Raw genomic sequence first — 15624 nt, forward strand, 5'->3', positions numbered from 1 at the left:
TTGGAAGAAGATTGGAGGAGGCATAGTTTAGTTCAAGACTGGTAACTTCAGAAAGTGGGACCAGTTCTGTGGTTGAGTATCTTACTTTTTTTCTAGTTAGTAGAAGGAACAGAATGGGCCAAAGCTTAAATTAGTAATGATGCAGCTGTCCTCTCTGGTTATTTTTAAGGTTTGGACAGAATTCTTGTCATTGTCTGTGCCTTCAGACAGAGCCAGGCTCTGCGGTGGTTTCAGTGGTCCCATAGCCCCCCTGTTCCTCTGTGAGGATGCCCCCCTGCAGTCTCTTGTAGCCCCCTTTCTTGTAGCGCCTGAAGCCATAGCTTATCCCCAGAGTGACAACCACCACAGCCACTAGGGTGCCCACCCAGCTGCCAGCAATGGCCCCGATGCTGGGCTTCGAGCCAGCCTGGCTCAAGAGCTTGGCTGCCAGGGACAAGTCATTGATGTTGGCCTGCTGCCAGCAGTCAGAGCCTTGCAGCCTCACCCAGACCCGCTGGCCAGTGGAGTCAACCAAGACAGAGAGACTGTGGGCGCTGCTGCTGTTAAGCAAGGGGGGCCGGGGAAGAAATGGGGGCATCCGGACAGCTGCTTGCTGCTGGCCCAGGAGGGCCCCAGCCCTGAGGCAGCAGAAGATTTGGCAGCCATTGCTGAGGTAAGCCTGGTGTTGGCTGTACCCTGCTGGGCACTTCATGGGGTGGTCAGTAGGGCTGTCCTGGCAGAACATCTCCTGCAGGAGCCCAGGACTCTGGCCCTTCAAGAGGCCCACCAAGGGGTTGCCCACTTGACAGCTGAAGAAACCCCCAAAGGGGACTGCCTGGGCTGCACCCAGCTCTAAGTCACTGCTGACACACACCTTGAGATCACCAAAGAGCGTCAGTGCGTAGAAGTAGGAGGGGCAGGCCTGGGCCTTGGTGAATGGGTTTGAGTTGCCAGGGCTGTAGAGACCTCCGAAGAGAAAGCCCGAAGTGGCAGGCAGGGAGGCCTGCGAGGGCACGCACCAGGAGGCAGCCAGGCGCACCACGCTGCGCTGCTCGTGGGTGGCACACACGGTCTGGCAGCACTGGAAGAAGAGCCAGCACTTCCGACATTGCTGCTGGCACTCAGGGCGGGGCTCGCTCCACGTCTTCAGCTCGCTGTGCAGGGCACTAGCTGTGTAGCTGGCTGGGCAAGAGGCATAGCCGGTGAGCGGGTTCGGGATGCGATAGGCCTGGCAGAGGTGCTTGGCGTCCTGCCCGGACACGGCCTCGCACTCCTGGAAGACACCCCCAAAGCTGAAGTTGGAGCGGCCGCCTCCGCAGGAGCCGTCCTCCAGGTTGGCCTGGGGGTTGAAGGCGGGCGCCCCGCGCCTCAGGCAGCCCGGGAGCGCGTTGACCGCATAGTAGCGGTGGATGGCGCGGCGCACAGCGGCTGCCACGCGTTGCACGGTGGGCGCTGGGAGCTCGGGCAGCGCCTCGGGCTGGAGCAGCGCGGGCAGGGGCAGCTCCGACCTGCCGATGGCCACTAGCCGGTTGCTGATGCCCTCCTGCCACTTCTGCAGGGTGATGCCCGGGTAGAAGGGCACCCCGCCGTGGCTGCGCATCTTGGACGCCACCGTGTTCCGCACGTAGTCCTGGAAGAGCTGGCTCTGCGCCTGCCAGGAGGCCGCGTCCCCAAAGTTGACCATGTGGAAAAACACGGCCGAGGCGGTGGACGTGACGTTGTTCCTCTCTCCGGCCTGACTGTCCACCAGCTCCCGCCTCACCTGGTCCTCCTGCACCAAGGTAGCCCCGGCCTCCACGTCGGTGAGGACATGCGTGCCGTACCAAAGCACAAGCATCTCTGCCAGGTACTCGGCCTCGCGGATTTGATCGTTCTCCAGGTGGTCGCTGAGGGCCAGCAGATGCTGCCGAAAGGTGGGCTGGAAGTCGGGGATCTCTGGGGCCTTCACAGAGTAGATGCTGTGGCGGACCTGCACCCTGGCTGTAACCATCTGGTACTCCAGGTTGTACTTCTTGACGTTCTGGCAGTCGATGGAGGACTTACCATTGAGGCTGGGGAGGAAGGAGAGCTCAGCGTTGATGGAAGGTGTCGGTGTAGCTGAGCCACTCGTTGATGAGCTCCCCGCGGGTCTCCACGAAGCTCTCCCGCTGCGGCACCACGTGCAACTGGTCTTGGATGAGGTACTCGCCGGCCTCCGTGGTGAGACACTGTGAGTAGTAACGCCGCAGCACCAGCTCCAGCTCCACGTTGCGCAGGTTGTCCCAGCCACCTCCTGGCAGCGCCCCCAGCACCGGGACATTCAACGTCTGCTTGCAGCCTTGGAAGCCGGGTGCTCCCGGATCCCCCATGCCACCGCGCTCGGCAGAGAGCAGGCCCAGCAGCGGCACAAGGCAGAGGGCCATGTCTGGAGGAGAGCTGTGCCTTGGCAGCCTGCTACCTCTCAGCTCCTCCATGGCTTGGGGTCGTGGAGGAAAAGTCCTTGGCCTGGGAACTGAAATAGCTCACCCGCAGGGCAGTGACTCAGCCCGGTTGGAGCCCCTCCCCAGCGAGCAGTCCCCTCCCAGGCTGCTGTCCTTGAAGTCTTCAGAGGAAAGGATAGCAAGAACATCCCTTATCAAAAGTACCAAGGGGAGTGACACCGACAGATTCCAGGATTTGGGCTGGACCCGGGGGGGGGGGGGAGGGGGTTGGGGGAGGCGGGGGGGGGGGGGGGGGGTGAACTAGGTGAGGAGCTGGTTGCCAGAGGGCCCCTTGATTCAGCTCTATGAAGAACAGCAAGCCTCATCTACTGAGCACCTGGTATTTTAGCTTCTCACTGGCTCCTAGCCACAGGATGCAGGCAGGGTCCTGCGAAGGGAAGTGTCAGGCTCAGACTGGATGAGGAGGTGGCCCAAGGGGGCAGCCTGGAAAACTGGGCGTCTTCCCAGTTGACCAGCTAGCCTATAAGGTCATTCACTCCAGGCTGATTTTCTTGTGGACTTTCAGCAGGTATTCCAGAAAAGAGCCCCTTTCCCAACTGGGGAAGGCTCAGGGCTGCTCAAAGAAGTGAGGCTTGGCCGTACCAATGCTCCAGAGCCCTGGCCATGGGCAAGAGAGAGATTCTCAAGGGAGGCTTAGCACACTGCATAAACGGTCCAGGACCCAAGAATTTTCCTCCTCTTATTCCATCTGCTTGGAGCCCTCTAGGGGGCCCTCCCGCTGAGATCAGCGGCTGCCCTAAATGAGACCTGAGCTGGGTGCTTTATAATTCTATTTTAACCTCTCACCAGTCTTCTTTTACGCATTAGGAAACTGAGGTCCAGAGAAGTCAGGTAAAGTACCCAGGGTCACAGTTAGGTACACCATGGAGCCAGCATTTGAATCCAGGTTCATCTGATGCCAAAGCACAGTTTCTGTCCACTGATCTGTGCTGGTGCCTCTCCTTACTATTCAGTCAGAGTCTTGATGTTTATCCCTCCTCGGGCTTTTGTAGTGAAAGAAGGCTCCTGGAAAGTGCATAGGAGTTCACTTAACCCAGTGGTATCACTCCTGGTTAGACCTAGTTGCAGCAGTGTGTTTGGAGCAGAAAAGTCCTTTCTCCCCGTCACGCATGGGAGAGGCAGCACCATCCAGAGGAATGAGTACCAGCCTTGACTTCTCAAGATCTGGATTGGAATTTGGGCTCCATCATGTCATCGGTTCAGCCCTCCCACTAATGTGGCTTTCTTCTCTGAGTCCCACTTCCCTCATCTGTTATATGATGATGAGAACAATACAGAGCTCTTCAGGCTTGAGCTGTTGGCTGTGAAATGCTCAGCAGAGTGCCTGGCGCAAAGTAGGGTGTTCATTCAGTAAAGTGGGTTAAGTGACTTGTTCAAGGTCTAGTTTTGCATGTAGATGGGTCTGAATCCAAAGCCAAGTGCTTTTTCTGCCACCACGTGGTTCCTTCCAATCTCTGCTTTTGCATTTTGTTATTAAAAAGTGTGATTGATTTGTCGTAAGGTAATTTGGGATGGATTATTTGTTAGAGAGAAGAACTATTCTCTGGGAAAATAGTAAAGCTTTTTTCCCTCTCTTGGTGTGTCTTCCTATGACAAGGACAAGTAATCATGCTGTTTTCCCACATCCCACTCAGTCCCCTAGGTTCATGACTTAGGAACAAACACCTCACGTCATTATCAATCTGAAGGAGGCTGGAAATTTATCATGTTTGGTGACAGCTCTTTCCCAGAACCTGGGGCGTGTTCGTGGGCATTTTATATCAGTGGATACAAGAGAAGATAAACATGCTCTGGCTGAACAGTAGCTAAGCATTTGCTGACTTGGATCAGTGCCAGCAGGAGGACAAGGAAAACTCCATGAGGATGTTCTGTTACCAGTCCCCAGCAGCATCTGCTGAGGCCCAGGGATTAAGAGGGTCAAACAGTGCCCAGCGCACACATTGCACCATTGTTCAGGGGCAGCATATGGAACATGTAGCCTGGACAGCCTTGAATCAGATGCCAAGGCCCCATGTGACTTAGGATAAGAAGTGTGACTTCCTGAAAGTAGGAACAAATAGGACTTTTTTTTTTGAACTTTTAAAAATTGCAACAAATGCTTGTTATGGAAAGTTGAAAGAGTAAAGAGATTAAAGTGAAAAAGACCTCCTTCACCCAGTTCTACTCCCCACAGATAACCATTGTGAGCAGGTAGGTATCTATCCTTCCATACATGTTTCCCTGTGTGTACATACATATGCACTTTTCTTTTACAAAAACAGTAGCAGGCCATACACCCTTTTATTTGACTCATGGAGTAGCTGAGTCTCAGGGAAAGTGATACGCACAAGGTCACACACAGATAGACTGTAGCAGGGCTTATCTGAGTCCTTGTGTCTTGACTCCAAGTTGCAGGCTCAGTCCACTCCACACCCTACCCTGCCTTACAGCCTAGGGCTGTGCGCATTCCACCTGAGCACCAGAGGGGACACACAGGTAATTACATGTAATTACCCTGGCAGATAAGCAGAGGAAATAGTCAAAATATTCAACGCCCTGCAAGTTGCAGGCCCAGTCAATCAGAACCAACACTGGCTGCAAATGACCTTCCTGAGGTTACTGGCTAAATATTAGCCCTGATTGTAGGTGTCTTATTTTACACCCGATGAGTCTCTCGGTGCATATTTGGGGAAGGAACACATGAATGAATGAGGATGCAAAGTAGTCTTAAATAATACCACAAAGGAGGAAAGAAATGTCTTTCATAGAATCACAACATTATAAACTGCAGCATCATCTATCTATATATTTTTAAAATAAGGACCAGCGACAAGTAATCATGCTGCTTGTGAAAGGGGAGAAAACACTAATGACTAAGTGAAGAAATAGAGAGAGCGAGTTAGTTGGAGTTTGGCAGAACTGGATTCAGGATATAGCTTTGCACTTAGCGGCTCTATGACCTTAGACAAGAGACTAAATCTCCTTGAACTTCTTTTGTGTAAACGTCTGTGAATGTGAAGGGGAGGAGAGGAAGATAGAATAATTTCACCAAGGTACGCCATTTAAGGGTCAGATGGGCTGAGAGTCCAGGGGGCTTTAGTCTGATGGGCTTATAGTTCAAGTCAGGGGTGGCCCAGGGATCCTAGATTCCAGATGGAGGTCTTTAGGCCCTTCTCACCCTGAACTCAAGCTGATGAGGATTCTGGGTTAAAACTGTAAATAACTCCTATTCCCTCTGTGTGCACCCCACCCCACCCTGCCAAGCATACCCAAGAGTCACTAACCAAGGAACCTGTAAGCTCAAAGCAACTTCCACTTCCCTCTCCCCACCTTCCAAAGGCACCTGGGAATCTCTGCTTCCCGCAGTCTCCCTGCTTTTCCTGTCATACTTTCCCTCAAGGATTTTTCCTGAGTTCACCTTGCTGGTAATGGATATACATGTTCTCTGCAACTTGGCTTGGAGAAGACCCAGAATCACAAAAGAAATGAGGAAGACTGACAGGAGGAGACAGAGTTGAGAAAAGCCTTGACCAGCCAGCGTCATTGAATTAACTCCTGTTGAGACCATCATCCTATCTCATTTGGATGATTACTGGACCCTCCACACAAGTGCCTCCACTTCCTGAAGTGCAGCTGGGATCCAGGCAGACATATAGACAAAAAAACCTGCAGTGGTTCATTGCTTTGTAGAGGAAGAAAAACGATTTTCCCTCTACCCTTCTGAGTTCTTGACCGAGACTGTAACGAAAGGACCTCTAGGACCAGTTCAAACTGACGCTATCTTATCATCAGAAGGTTTCTCAGGGGCAAGCCAAAAGTTTGAAAGTCACGTAGCCAGAGCATGCATAGAGGAGAAAATCTTGACCCAAAAATGACACCGGAACCAAAGATTCTCCCCTCCATGGAACCAAAGGACCAGGGACCTGACTGGAACTTGAAAGTCAGACTCTTATCAGAGCTGAGGGGTTTGTTGTCTAGGAAGATCCAGTGTTGAAGCCCCTTCCATACCTTACCATAAATGTGTAAAACCTTGTTATAAATGTTTAAAACATAACCATAAATATTTAAACCCCTCACATCAAAACCTGCCCTACCAGAGTATCACATACCAGCCTGTTCTCCCTAATCTCTTATATTTTGCTCCAAATCCTGCATTGGAGAGACAGATCTGAGAGCTTCCTGTCTCCTGTCTCCTTGCAGGTTGACCTGGCAATAAAGACTTTTCTCACAAGCTGATGCCATAACAATTGTTTTTTAAAATGCACATCAGGCTGAGAAACCTCCCTTTGTGCGGTAACAATTTTGGTGACCACAAAAGGACTAAGTTCTGTGACCACCTCCCCAAGGCTCTGGAGCCTTCGACAAGGTACAGAGTCTTTTCACTGACCCTCAGTGGCTACCTCGATAATTTTGTCTGGAGGCTCAGCTGAGTGGATTCCTGTTTCCCGCCACAGAGTCCCAGACCTCTCAAGCACTCTTTTTTCCTTTTGAGAAAAGAAACAGCTCCAGGATGAGATGTCTTTTGGGTGAGTAACCTCTTTAAAATGCACCTGTGCCTAAATGTTTAATAATCTCATCAGAATTGTGGGTTAGAGTCCCCACTGGGGAGATTTTTGCTGGATTAAAATCCTAAACCTAGAATTCTGGGTTTGAGTCCCACTCCAAGGGAGATAATATGAGTTACAGCTGCTGCTGCATTCAAAAGATTGGGTTAGAGTCCCAGAATATTGGATTACTGTGTCTGCTCATGTTCGTCTGTATCTGACTGTTTTATTTGTTAAAATTGGCTGTTTGGGGACTGAGTTTCTCAGTGACTGTAACAAACTCTCTTTAGAAATTACCTTGTTTGTTGTGGCCCCTTTGAGAAAAGCCCCCTTAAATGGGAATAACTGTAAATGACTGGCAAGATAACCCAGGATAATTTAAAATTACAGTGGCCACTTTGGGCACCTTTTGAGATTTCAAATCAAGAAACAAAGAAATCTTTAATCTTTAAAGGGTCATGCATGCCACCTTCTAGCACAATTGCTCAAAATCGAAAGGGCCTGGAAGCTGTAAATATTTACAAAGAACTGAAAAATCTTACCAAGCTTGTTTTGTGTCCTGAGGGCTCGGGGCTTGACAATCATCAGGCTAGGAGGTCCCAAAATATGGTTGGTCAAAAATGCAGTTGCACCTTACTTTGTGGTCAGAGGCAGTCAGACAGAAATGCGGTTTGCACTCCATTCATTGCTAAGGGTCCTACCAAACTGCCACCAGCCTCAGGGGAATTACATCAGCCATTAGAAAGAATGTTCCAATTAGATAAGATCATTTGAAAAGTGCATTTAAAAGCAGAAACTCCAAAATTCCACAATAACCTTAATGAAAGTTTTGTTGCAAAAACTAGTAGAAAATTAAGCTATAAAAGGTATACATTCAAGAAAAACATATTATGGGGCCAGCCTGGTGGCATAGTGGTTAAGTGCACACGCTCTGCTTAGGTGGCCCAGGGTTCATAGGTTTGAATCCCAGGCATGGACCTAGCAGCGCTCGTCAAGCCATGCTGTGGTGGCATCCCACATAAAATAGAGAAAGATTGGCACAGATGTTAGCTCAGTGACTATCTTCCTCACAAAATCAAAAAGAAAAGCATATTAGGTCATGGCTTTACAGACATCTCATAATCTACCTTCAAAGGATGGCCCAATATGAGCCCTCTCAGAGTTAAGGAAACTCAGAGATTTTCTGGGAAACTACTAAGTTAAAGATTAATGGAGTTGTTCAATACTGCCATGTATGGCTACTGCTCATCCCAGCTGAAACAGAAAGATATTTAAAAGGATTTAGCAACTTACAATCAGAAATTTGGCCAAACTGGAAGCTGATATTCAGAGCCTGATAGGATTTTTTTAGGCCTTCTTCCCCAAGTTAAAATAAAACTAAGCACCCAGAGGGAAAGAAGCAAATTAGGGATGATGTAGTTGGACAGGTAGATCAACCTATAATATCACTTAAGTTATAATCCAGTTTCTGAGGAATTAAGAGCAAGTGTCCTTAAAAGAAAAGAATCCTTGTAACACTGGAAATTCAGCTCTAGAGGCAGTTCAGATTCCATCCATTTTCCTGTATCTTAAAAAGCTTGTCACCTCTCAGGAACTGTTATCTAGCCTATCACAAATTCCTAAGACTGAAGAAAAAGAAAAATGGAAAAAAGAGAGAAAAACTCCCTATGGGGAGCCTTTTCCCAAAATCTAGAGACTCAAAATCTTGAGTGTCTTCTCCATAAATATTAATAGAAAAAGCTTAAAACAAAATTTAGATTCAATTATTTTTTCATAACTACTGAGCTTTGTATTACTGTACCTGGTTCATGGCAGTAATTTTATTTTATTGCTTTACTTACTATTACCAGTTTGTTATAAAGGATACAACTCAGGAACAGCCAAATGGAAGAGATGCACGGGATGAGGGTCAGGGGAGGGAAGGTGCTCAGAGCTTCCGTGCCCTCTCTGGGTGGACCACCATGCCAGCACCTCAGTATGTTACCGACCTGGAAGCTCTCAGGATGATGAGGTTTATGGGTTTTTATGGAGGTTCCACTACATAGGCATGATTGGTGAAATCATTTGCCATTAGTGATTGAACTCAAACTCCAGCCCCTCTCCCCTCCTCACCGTCAGGTGGGGCTGAAAGTTCCAACCCTCTTAATCACACGTTTGGTTCCTTTGGCAACCAGTTCCCATGCTGAAGCTATCTAGGGTCCCCCCAAGAGTCAACTCATTAACATAAACACAAGTATGGTTAAAAGGGGTTTATTGTGAATAAGAAAAGATACTCTTCTTACTTCTGTCACTCAGGGAATTCCAAAGGTCCTAGAAGCTCTGTGTCAGGAACAGGTGAAAAAGACAATAATATTTCTTATCATGTCACAGATATGGACAATAACATCCATCTCAAAGAGAATTCATCCACATGTCAGAGGAGGAAGAATGTTAGTAGGAGTCTGTCTGGTGCCCAACTGTCCAAGGCAGCAAAGATATAATATGATAGTGATCATTTGTTGTCTACTATGTCACAACATACCTAGTGCTTCATTGATCTTGAGGGGCCATGGTATGACATGTGCACCCCTGGACTTAACTGGGCAGATGCAGAAGGGCATGAGAAGGGAAAATTAAGACTATTAGGGAGTGGGGAAGGAAACCAGTGTTTTCTGAGTGTTCAGTATGTAACAGGCCCAGCGTGATTATCTCCCTTTTATGGATGAGGAAACAGAAGCTTGGAATAATGCAATGATTTGTTCAAGTTCAAAAACTCTGGGTCCCAAACTCTTGTGCTGTGACTTCCTAAGTGATAGAGGTGCTAGGAGCATCTTTTATTCTAATATTTGGTCCTTGATCCTGGTTCCTGACACAGAGCTCCCAAATCCCTTGGAATTTCCTGTGTGACAGGAAGGAGCATCCTTTGTTCTAATGAAGTGACTCTTTTTTTTTAATCATTATATTTTGGTTTCTGTGTAGATTACATCATGGCCACCACCCAAAGACTAATTATAATCCATCAACATACACATGTGCCTAATCACCCCTTTTGCCCTCCTCCTTCCTCCTTTCTTTCTGGTAACTGCCAGTTAAATCTCTGTATCTATGTGTTTGTTAGTTATTGTTTTTATCTTCTATTTATGAGTGAAATCATACGGTATTTGACTTTCTCCCTCTGACTTATTTTGCTTAGCATAATACCCTCAAGGTCCGTTCATGTTGTTGCAAATGGCAAGATTTCATCTTTTCTTGTGGCTGAGTAGTATTCCATTGTGTATATATACCACAGCTTCTTTATCCATTTGTCCCTTGATGGGCACCAAGGTTGCTTCCAAGTCTTGGCTACTGTGAATAATGCTGCAATGAACATAGGGGTGCATATATCTTTATGCATTTGTGTTTTCATGTTCTTTGGATAAATACCCAGCAGTGGAATAGCTGGATCGTATGGTAGTTCTATTCTTCTTCTTCTTCTTCTTTTTTTTTTTTTGGTGAAGAAGATTGGTCCTGAGCTAAGTTTTGTTGCCAATCTTCCTCTTTTTTCTTGAGGGAGATTAGCACTGAGCTAACATTTGTGCCAGTCTTCCTCTATTTCTTGTATGTGGGATACTGCCACAGCATGGCTTGATGAGCAGTGTGTAGGTACCCACCCAGGATCCAAACCCGAGAACCCCAGGCCACCAAGCAGAGTGTGTAAACTTAAACACTATGCCACCAGTCTGGCCCCAAGTAGTTCTATTCTTCATTTTTTGAAGAATCTCTACACAGTTTTCCATAGTGGCTGCACAAGTTTACACTCCCTCCAGCACTGTATGAGAGTTCCCTTCTCTCCACATCCTCTCCAACACTTGTTGTTTCCTGTCTTGTTAATTATAACCATTCTGATGGGCATGAGGTACTATTTCATTGTAATTTTGATTTGCATTTCCCTGATAGTGATGTTGAAAATCTTTTCATGTGCCTGTTGGCCAAATGTATGTCTTCTTTAGAGAAATGTCTGATCAGATCTTTTACCTATTGTTTAATTGGGTGGTTAGTATTTTTTTTGTTGTTGAGATGTATGAGTTCTTTATATATTTTGGCTATTAAGTCCTTATCAGATATATGGTTTGCAATTATCTTCTCCCACTTGTTAGGTTGTCTTTTCATTTTGTTGATGGTTCCCTTTGCTGCAAAGAAGCTTTTTAGTTTGATGTAGTCCCATTTATTTATTTTTTCTATTGTTTCCCTTGCTCAGTCAGATATGATACTTGAAAATATTCTGCTAAGACTGATGTCAAAGAACGTACTGCCTGTCTTTTCTTCTGGAAGTTTAACGGTTTCAGGTCTTACATTCAAATCTTTAATCCACTTGGAGTTAACTTTTGTGTATGTTGTAAGATAATGGTCTACTTTCATTCTTTTGCGCGTGGCTGTGCAGTTCTCCCAACACCATTTATTGAAGAGACTTTCCTTTCTCCATTGTATGTTCTGGGATCCTTGTTAAAAGTTAGCTGTCCATAGATGTGTGGGTTTATTTCAGGGTTCTTGATTCTGTTCCATTGATCTGTATGTCTGTATTTGTGCCAGTACCAAGCTGTTTTGATTACTATAGCTTTGTAGGATATTTTGAAATCAGGGTGTGTGATACCTCCAGCTTTGTTCTTTTTTCTCAGGATTCCTTTGGCTATTCTGTGTCTTTTGTTGTTCCATATAAGTTTTAGGATTCTTTGTTCTATTTCTGTGAAAACTGTGGTTTGAACTTTGATAGGGGTTGCATTGAATCTATAGATTGTTTTAGGAAGCATGGACGTTTAACTATATTAATTCTTCCAATCCAAGAGCATAGAATATCTTTCCATTTCTTTGTGTCTTCTTCAATTTGTTTCAACAATGTTTTATAGTTTTCAGTGTACAGGTCTTTCACCTCTTTCATCAAGTTTGTTCCTAGGTATTTTGTTCTTTTGTTGAAATTGTAAATGGGATTGTATCCTTAATTTTCTCTTTGTGCTATTTTGTTGGTAGTGTAAAGAAATGCAGCTGATTTTGTATGTTGATTTTGAATCCTGCAACTTGACAGTATTCATTTGTTATTTCTAAAAGTTTTTTGGTAGCTTTTTAAGGGTTTTCTATATATAAAATTATGTCATCTACAGATAGTTACACTTTTACTTCTTCTTTTCCAATTTGAATCCCTTTTATTCCAGGCAAGGGAAATAGTAGAAAAAATCAAAAAATGGGAGTGCATCAAACTAAAAGCTCCTGGACAGCAAAGGAAACCATCAACAAAATGAAAAGACTAACAATTAGCAGAAGAGAATTGCAAACCATATATCTGATAAGGGGTTAATATCCAAAATATGTAAAGAACTCATACATCTCAACAACAAAAAAGACAACAACCCAGTTAAAAAATAGGCAAAAGATATGAAGAGACATTTCTCCAGAGAATACATACAGATGGCCAACAGGCACATGCAAATATGTTCAACATCATTAACTATCAGGGAAATGCAGATCAAAACTACAATGAGATTTCACCTGGCACCCATCAGAGTGGCTATTAATAATCAGACAAGAAATAACAAGTGTTGGAGAGGATGTGGAGAAAAAGGAACATTTATGCACTCCTCACAGAATTGCAGACTGGTGCAGCCACCATTGAAAACAGTATGGAGATTTCTCAAAAAATTAACAATAGGACTACCATACAGTCCAGCTATTCCACTGCTTGGTATTAATCCCAAGAACATGAAAACACAAATGCATAAAGACACATGCAACCCTATGTTCATTGCAGCATTATTCACAATAGCCAAGACTTGGAAGCAACCTAGGTGCCCATCAAGGGACGAATGGATAAAGATGGCATGGTGTATATATACAATGGAATACTACTTAGCCACAGGAAAAGATGAAATCTTGCCGTTTGCAACAACATGGATGGACTTTGAGGGTATTATGCTAAGCAAAATAAGTCAGAGGGATAAAGTGAAATACCGTATGATCTCACTCATAAATAAAAGATAAAAGCAATAATTAAGAAACACACAGATACAGAGATTGAATTGGCAGTTACCAGAGAGGAACGGGGCAGGGAAGAGGCTGAAAGGGGTGATCAGGTTCATATCTATGGTGATGGTTGGCAATTAGTCCTTGGGTGTAACATATACAGAAATTGGAATATAATGATGTAAATCTGAAATTTATATAGTGTTATAAACCGATGTTACCTTATTAAAAAAAATAAAAAATAATTTCAAAACCCCTTGGTGCCTTAAAACCTTAGAGTTTTGCTAAATTAAGTTAAGTGATAAAATTTATTCAGTACCTGGGTCATTTCCACATAAGATAAAATATTTGATGTTAGTTACTTAACATAATTTTATTTGCTTTAGCTTTGTATTACAGAGAAACTGGAAAATTACTTGAGTTTATTGATAAATACGTTTTATGCCATGCTGAGAAATTTTCTGTGAGATGGCATATGTTTCTAGACAGTATTTGTGGATCCGCCAATCCACAGGATGCCAATATATATATAAAAATTAAGGAAAGTAAGATGTGTGTTGTCAGTAAAATTGATTTTAGAAATGGAGATATTTTTGTTTGTTATGTTAGGAAAGATAAATTTGTCCTAAAGTACTAGGAGGGAAGAAGGAAGACATGGGACAAATTCTGAATGTAAAAATAAAGTTATAGAAGGCTTGTGGAAAAGGAGCCATGAAGAAGGACTTTCGTGCATGATCAAGTTAGCTAAAATTAAAATAAATTCAATTAAGTGAATAAGTTTTAATATCAAAAGTAAAGTGGTACAAAAATTAAAATTTGGTTTTCTTTCTCTTAAAAGGATAATTTTCCTGGGCTTTTAGTCTGCTCTTGATAGAGAGATTACAAAAGGTTCTTTTTTACTTTTGAGTAAATCTACCTAAAAGACAGAAATCCTATGTTTTGTCAAAATAATTTCCTATGTTCTGAAAGGCTGGAATCTTTCTTCTAAGAGAACTAAGAGTTTTAGGAGAACTAAGGTTCTTAAAAGCTGTTTAATTCTGTACATTTGCTTTAACATCTTCTCTTGTCACTTTGGTTAAATGGATACTAAGCATTGTTTCACAGTGACCTATGATCCTATTTGACCAAGTGTTTAAAACTTTTTGATATTTTTGACAAACTTCTCCACAAATTCAAATCCTAAATAAAGTCTTTCTTTTGACTTGAAAGTAACTTTGAGAATTACCAGTGGGAAAGTAGTAAACTAATTAGGCTTTTTTGGTATGTTAAAGTACATGGGAAGCATTTTCAAATAAATGATGATAGTCTTGTTAGGTTGTATTGCATGGGTTACTGTTATTAATATGTGTCTAAAAAATGATATAAAATTCCTAAAATTCTGATCTATCCTGATTATCAGTCATTATTCTAGTTATTTTAAATTGTTATATTTCACAGAAATAACCAAATTTTGGGGCTGGGTCAGTGGTGTAGTAGTCAAGTTCACATACTCCACTTTAGTGGCCCAGTTTGTGGGTTTGGCTCCTGCGAAGGGACCTACACATTGTTCATAAAGCCATGTTGTGATAGTGTCCCACATACAAAATAGAGGAAGATTGGCACAGGTGTTAGCTTGGGGACAGTCTTCCTCACCAAAAAAAAAAAAAAAAAGAAGGAAAGAAATAACCAAATTTCTTTGTCAATTGCCTTTTTAAAGTCTTTTATCATTTGCTGACAGTTGTTTTATTCTGAAGTTTTTGCAAATTTGTTTCATATTCAGAGAAATTCATGGAAAAGACTCTGACACTTTCTAGAATACAAGTTTCTGGTAAGCTTCAGATTATAAAACTTATTAGCTGGATAGAAATTATAAAATTCTCATGGAGAAACTGATGGCTTCATAAAACTGCTAACAGAGGGGAGAAGATCCAAGATGGCGCCATGAGTAGTCCTCTTTGTCTCTCCCCCTTCGAGTCTACAATTATTTGGACACTCATTGCTTAACAAAGGATATCCAGATAGCATCTCAGGACGTCTGAGAGACCCACGCGACTATACATCGGAAGGCGGACGGACTTCCCTCCAGGAGGAGGTGGAGATAGGTGAAAACTCTCTGACCCCGACCGAACAGCCTAGTACCTGCAAGTGGCTTTCTTCCAACGGACGCCCCCAGAAGATCAACACACACCTAGGGCAGGAACGAGCACACACCAGAGGAGCGACGGTGGAAACAGGTGACCTAAACCCCCCGCAATTACTCCTAAATGCAGAGGGAAACTCTAGAGTTACACACCTGAGCCCGTGGGGAGAGTCTCGCCCCGCCATTGGCGGGGAGATCCCGCCTGGTGTCCACGGCGCCCGGAGGGTCCCAGAGAGAATCACAGAGGGCATGGCTGCCCCCCGGCTGCCACTGCCTGCACAGCGGGGCAAGGGATTGCTGGTGATCTCGGAGAGGACTGGGGCTAGGTGAAGCTCCAGAGGCTGGCTCCATGGCCCGGAGGGGAAGTGCCAGAGTTCTGCCCAGGCGGCAGACAAAACTCTCTGTCTGCCATTAGCGGAGGGGCTATGCCCAGCATCCACAACACTGGGAGGGTCCTGGAGAGGAGAATATCAGGCAGGGCAGCAGCTGACCAGCTACCACTGAAATCAGGATCTCCAGCTATCCCCCAGTCAGGGCAAAGAGCTCCCTGAAT

General features: G+C 44.8%; 1 protein-coding gene across 1 annotated transcript; it reads right to left on the reverse strand.

The window, feature by feature from the left end:
* Positions 1–202: 202 nt before the first annotated feature.
* Positions 203–1969, reverse strand: LOC100068329 (macrophage-expressed gene 1 protein-like). Its single transcript, XM_023654890.2, has one exon. It carries the CDS (start codon positions 1967–1969, stop codon positions 203–205), a length of 1767 nt encoding a protein of 588 aa, XP_023510658.2.
* Between the last annotated feature and the right edge of the window lie 13655 nt (positions 1970–15624).

Source organism: Equus caballus, chromosome 12 (assembly GCF_041296265.1).
Source record: "Equus caballus isolate H_3958 breed thoroughbred chromosome 12, TB-T2T, whole genome shotgun sequence".
Taxonomy (NCBI): Eukaryota; Metazoa; Chordata; class Mammalia; order Perissodactyla; family Equidae; genus Equus; species Equus caballus.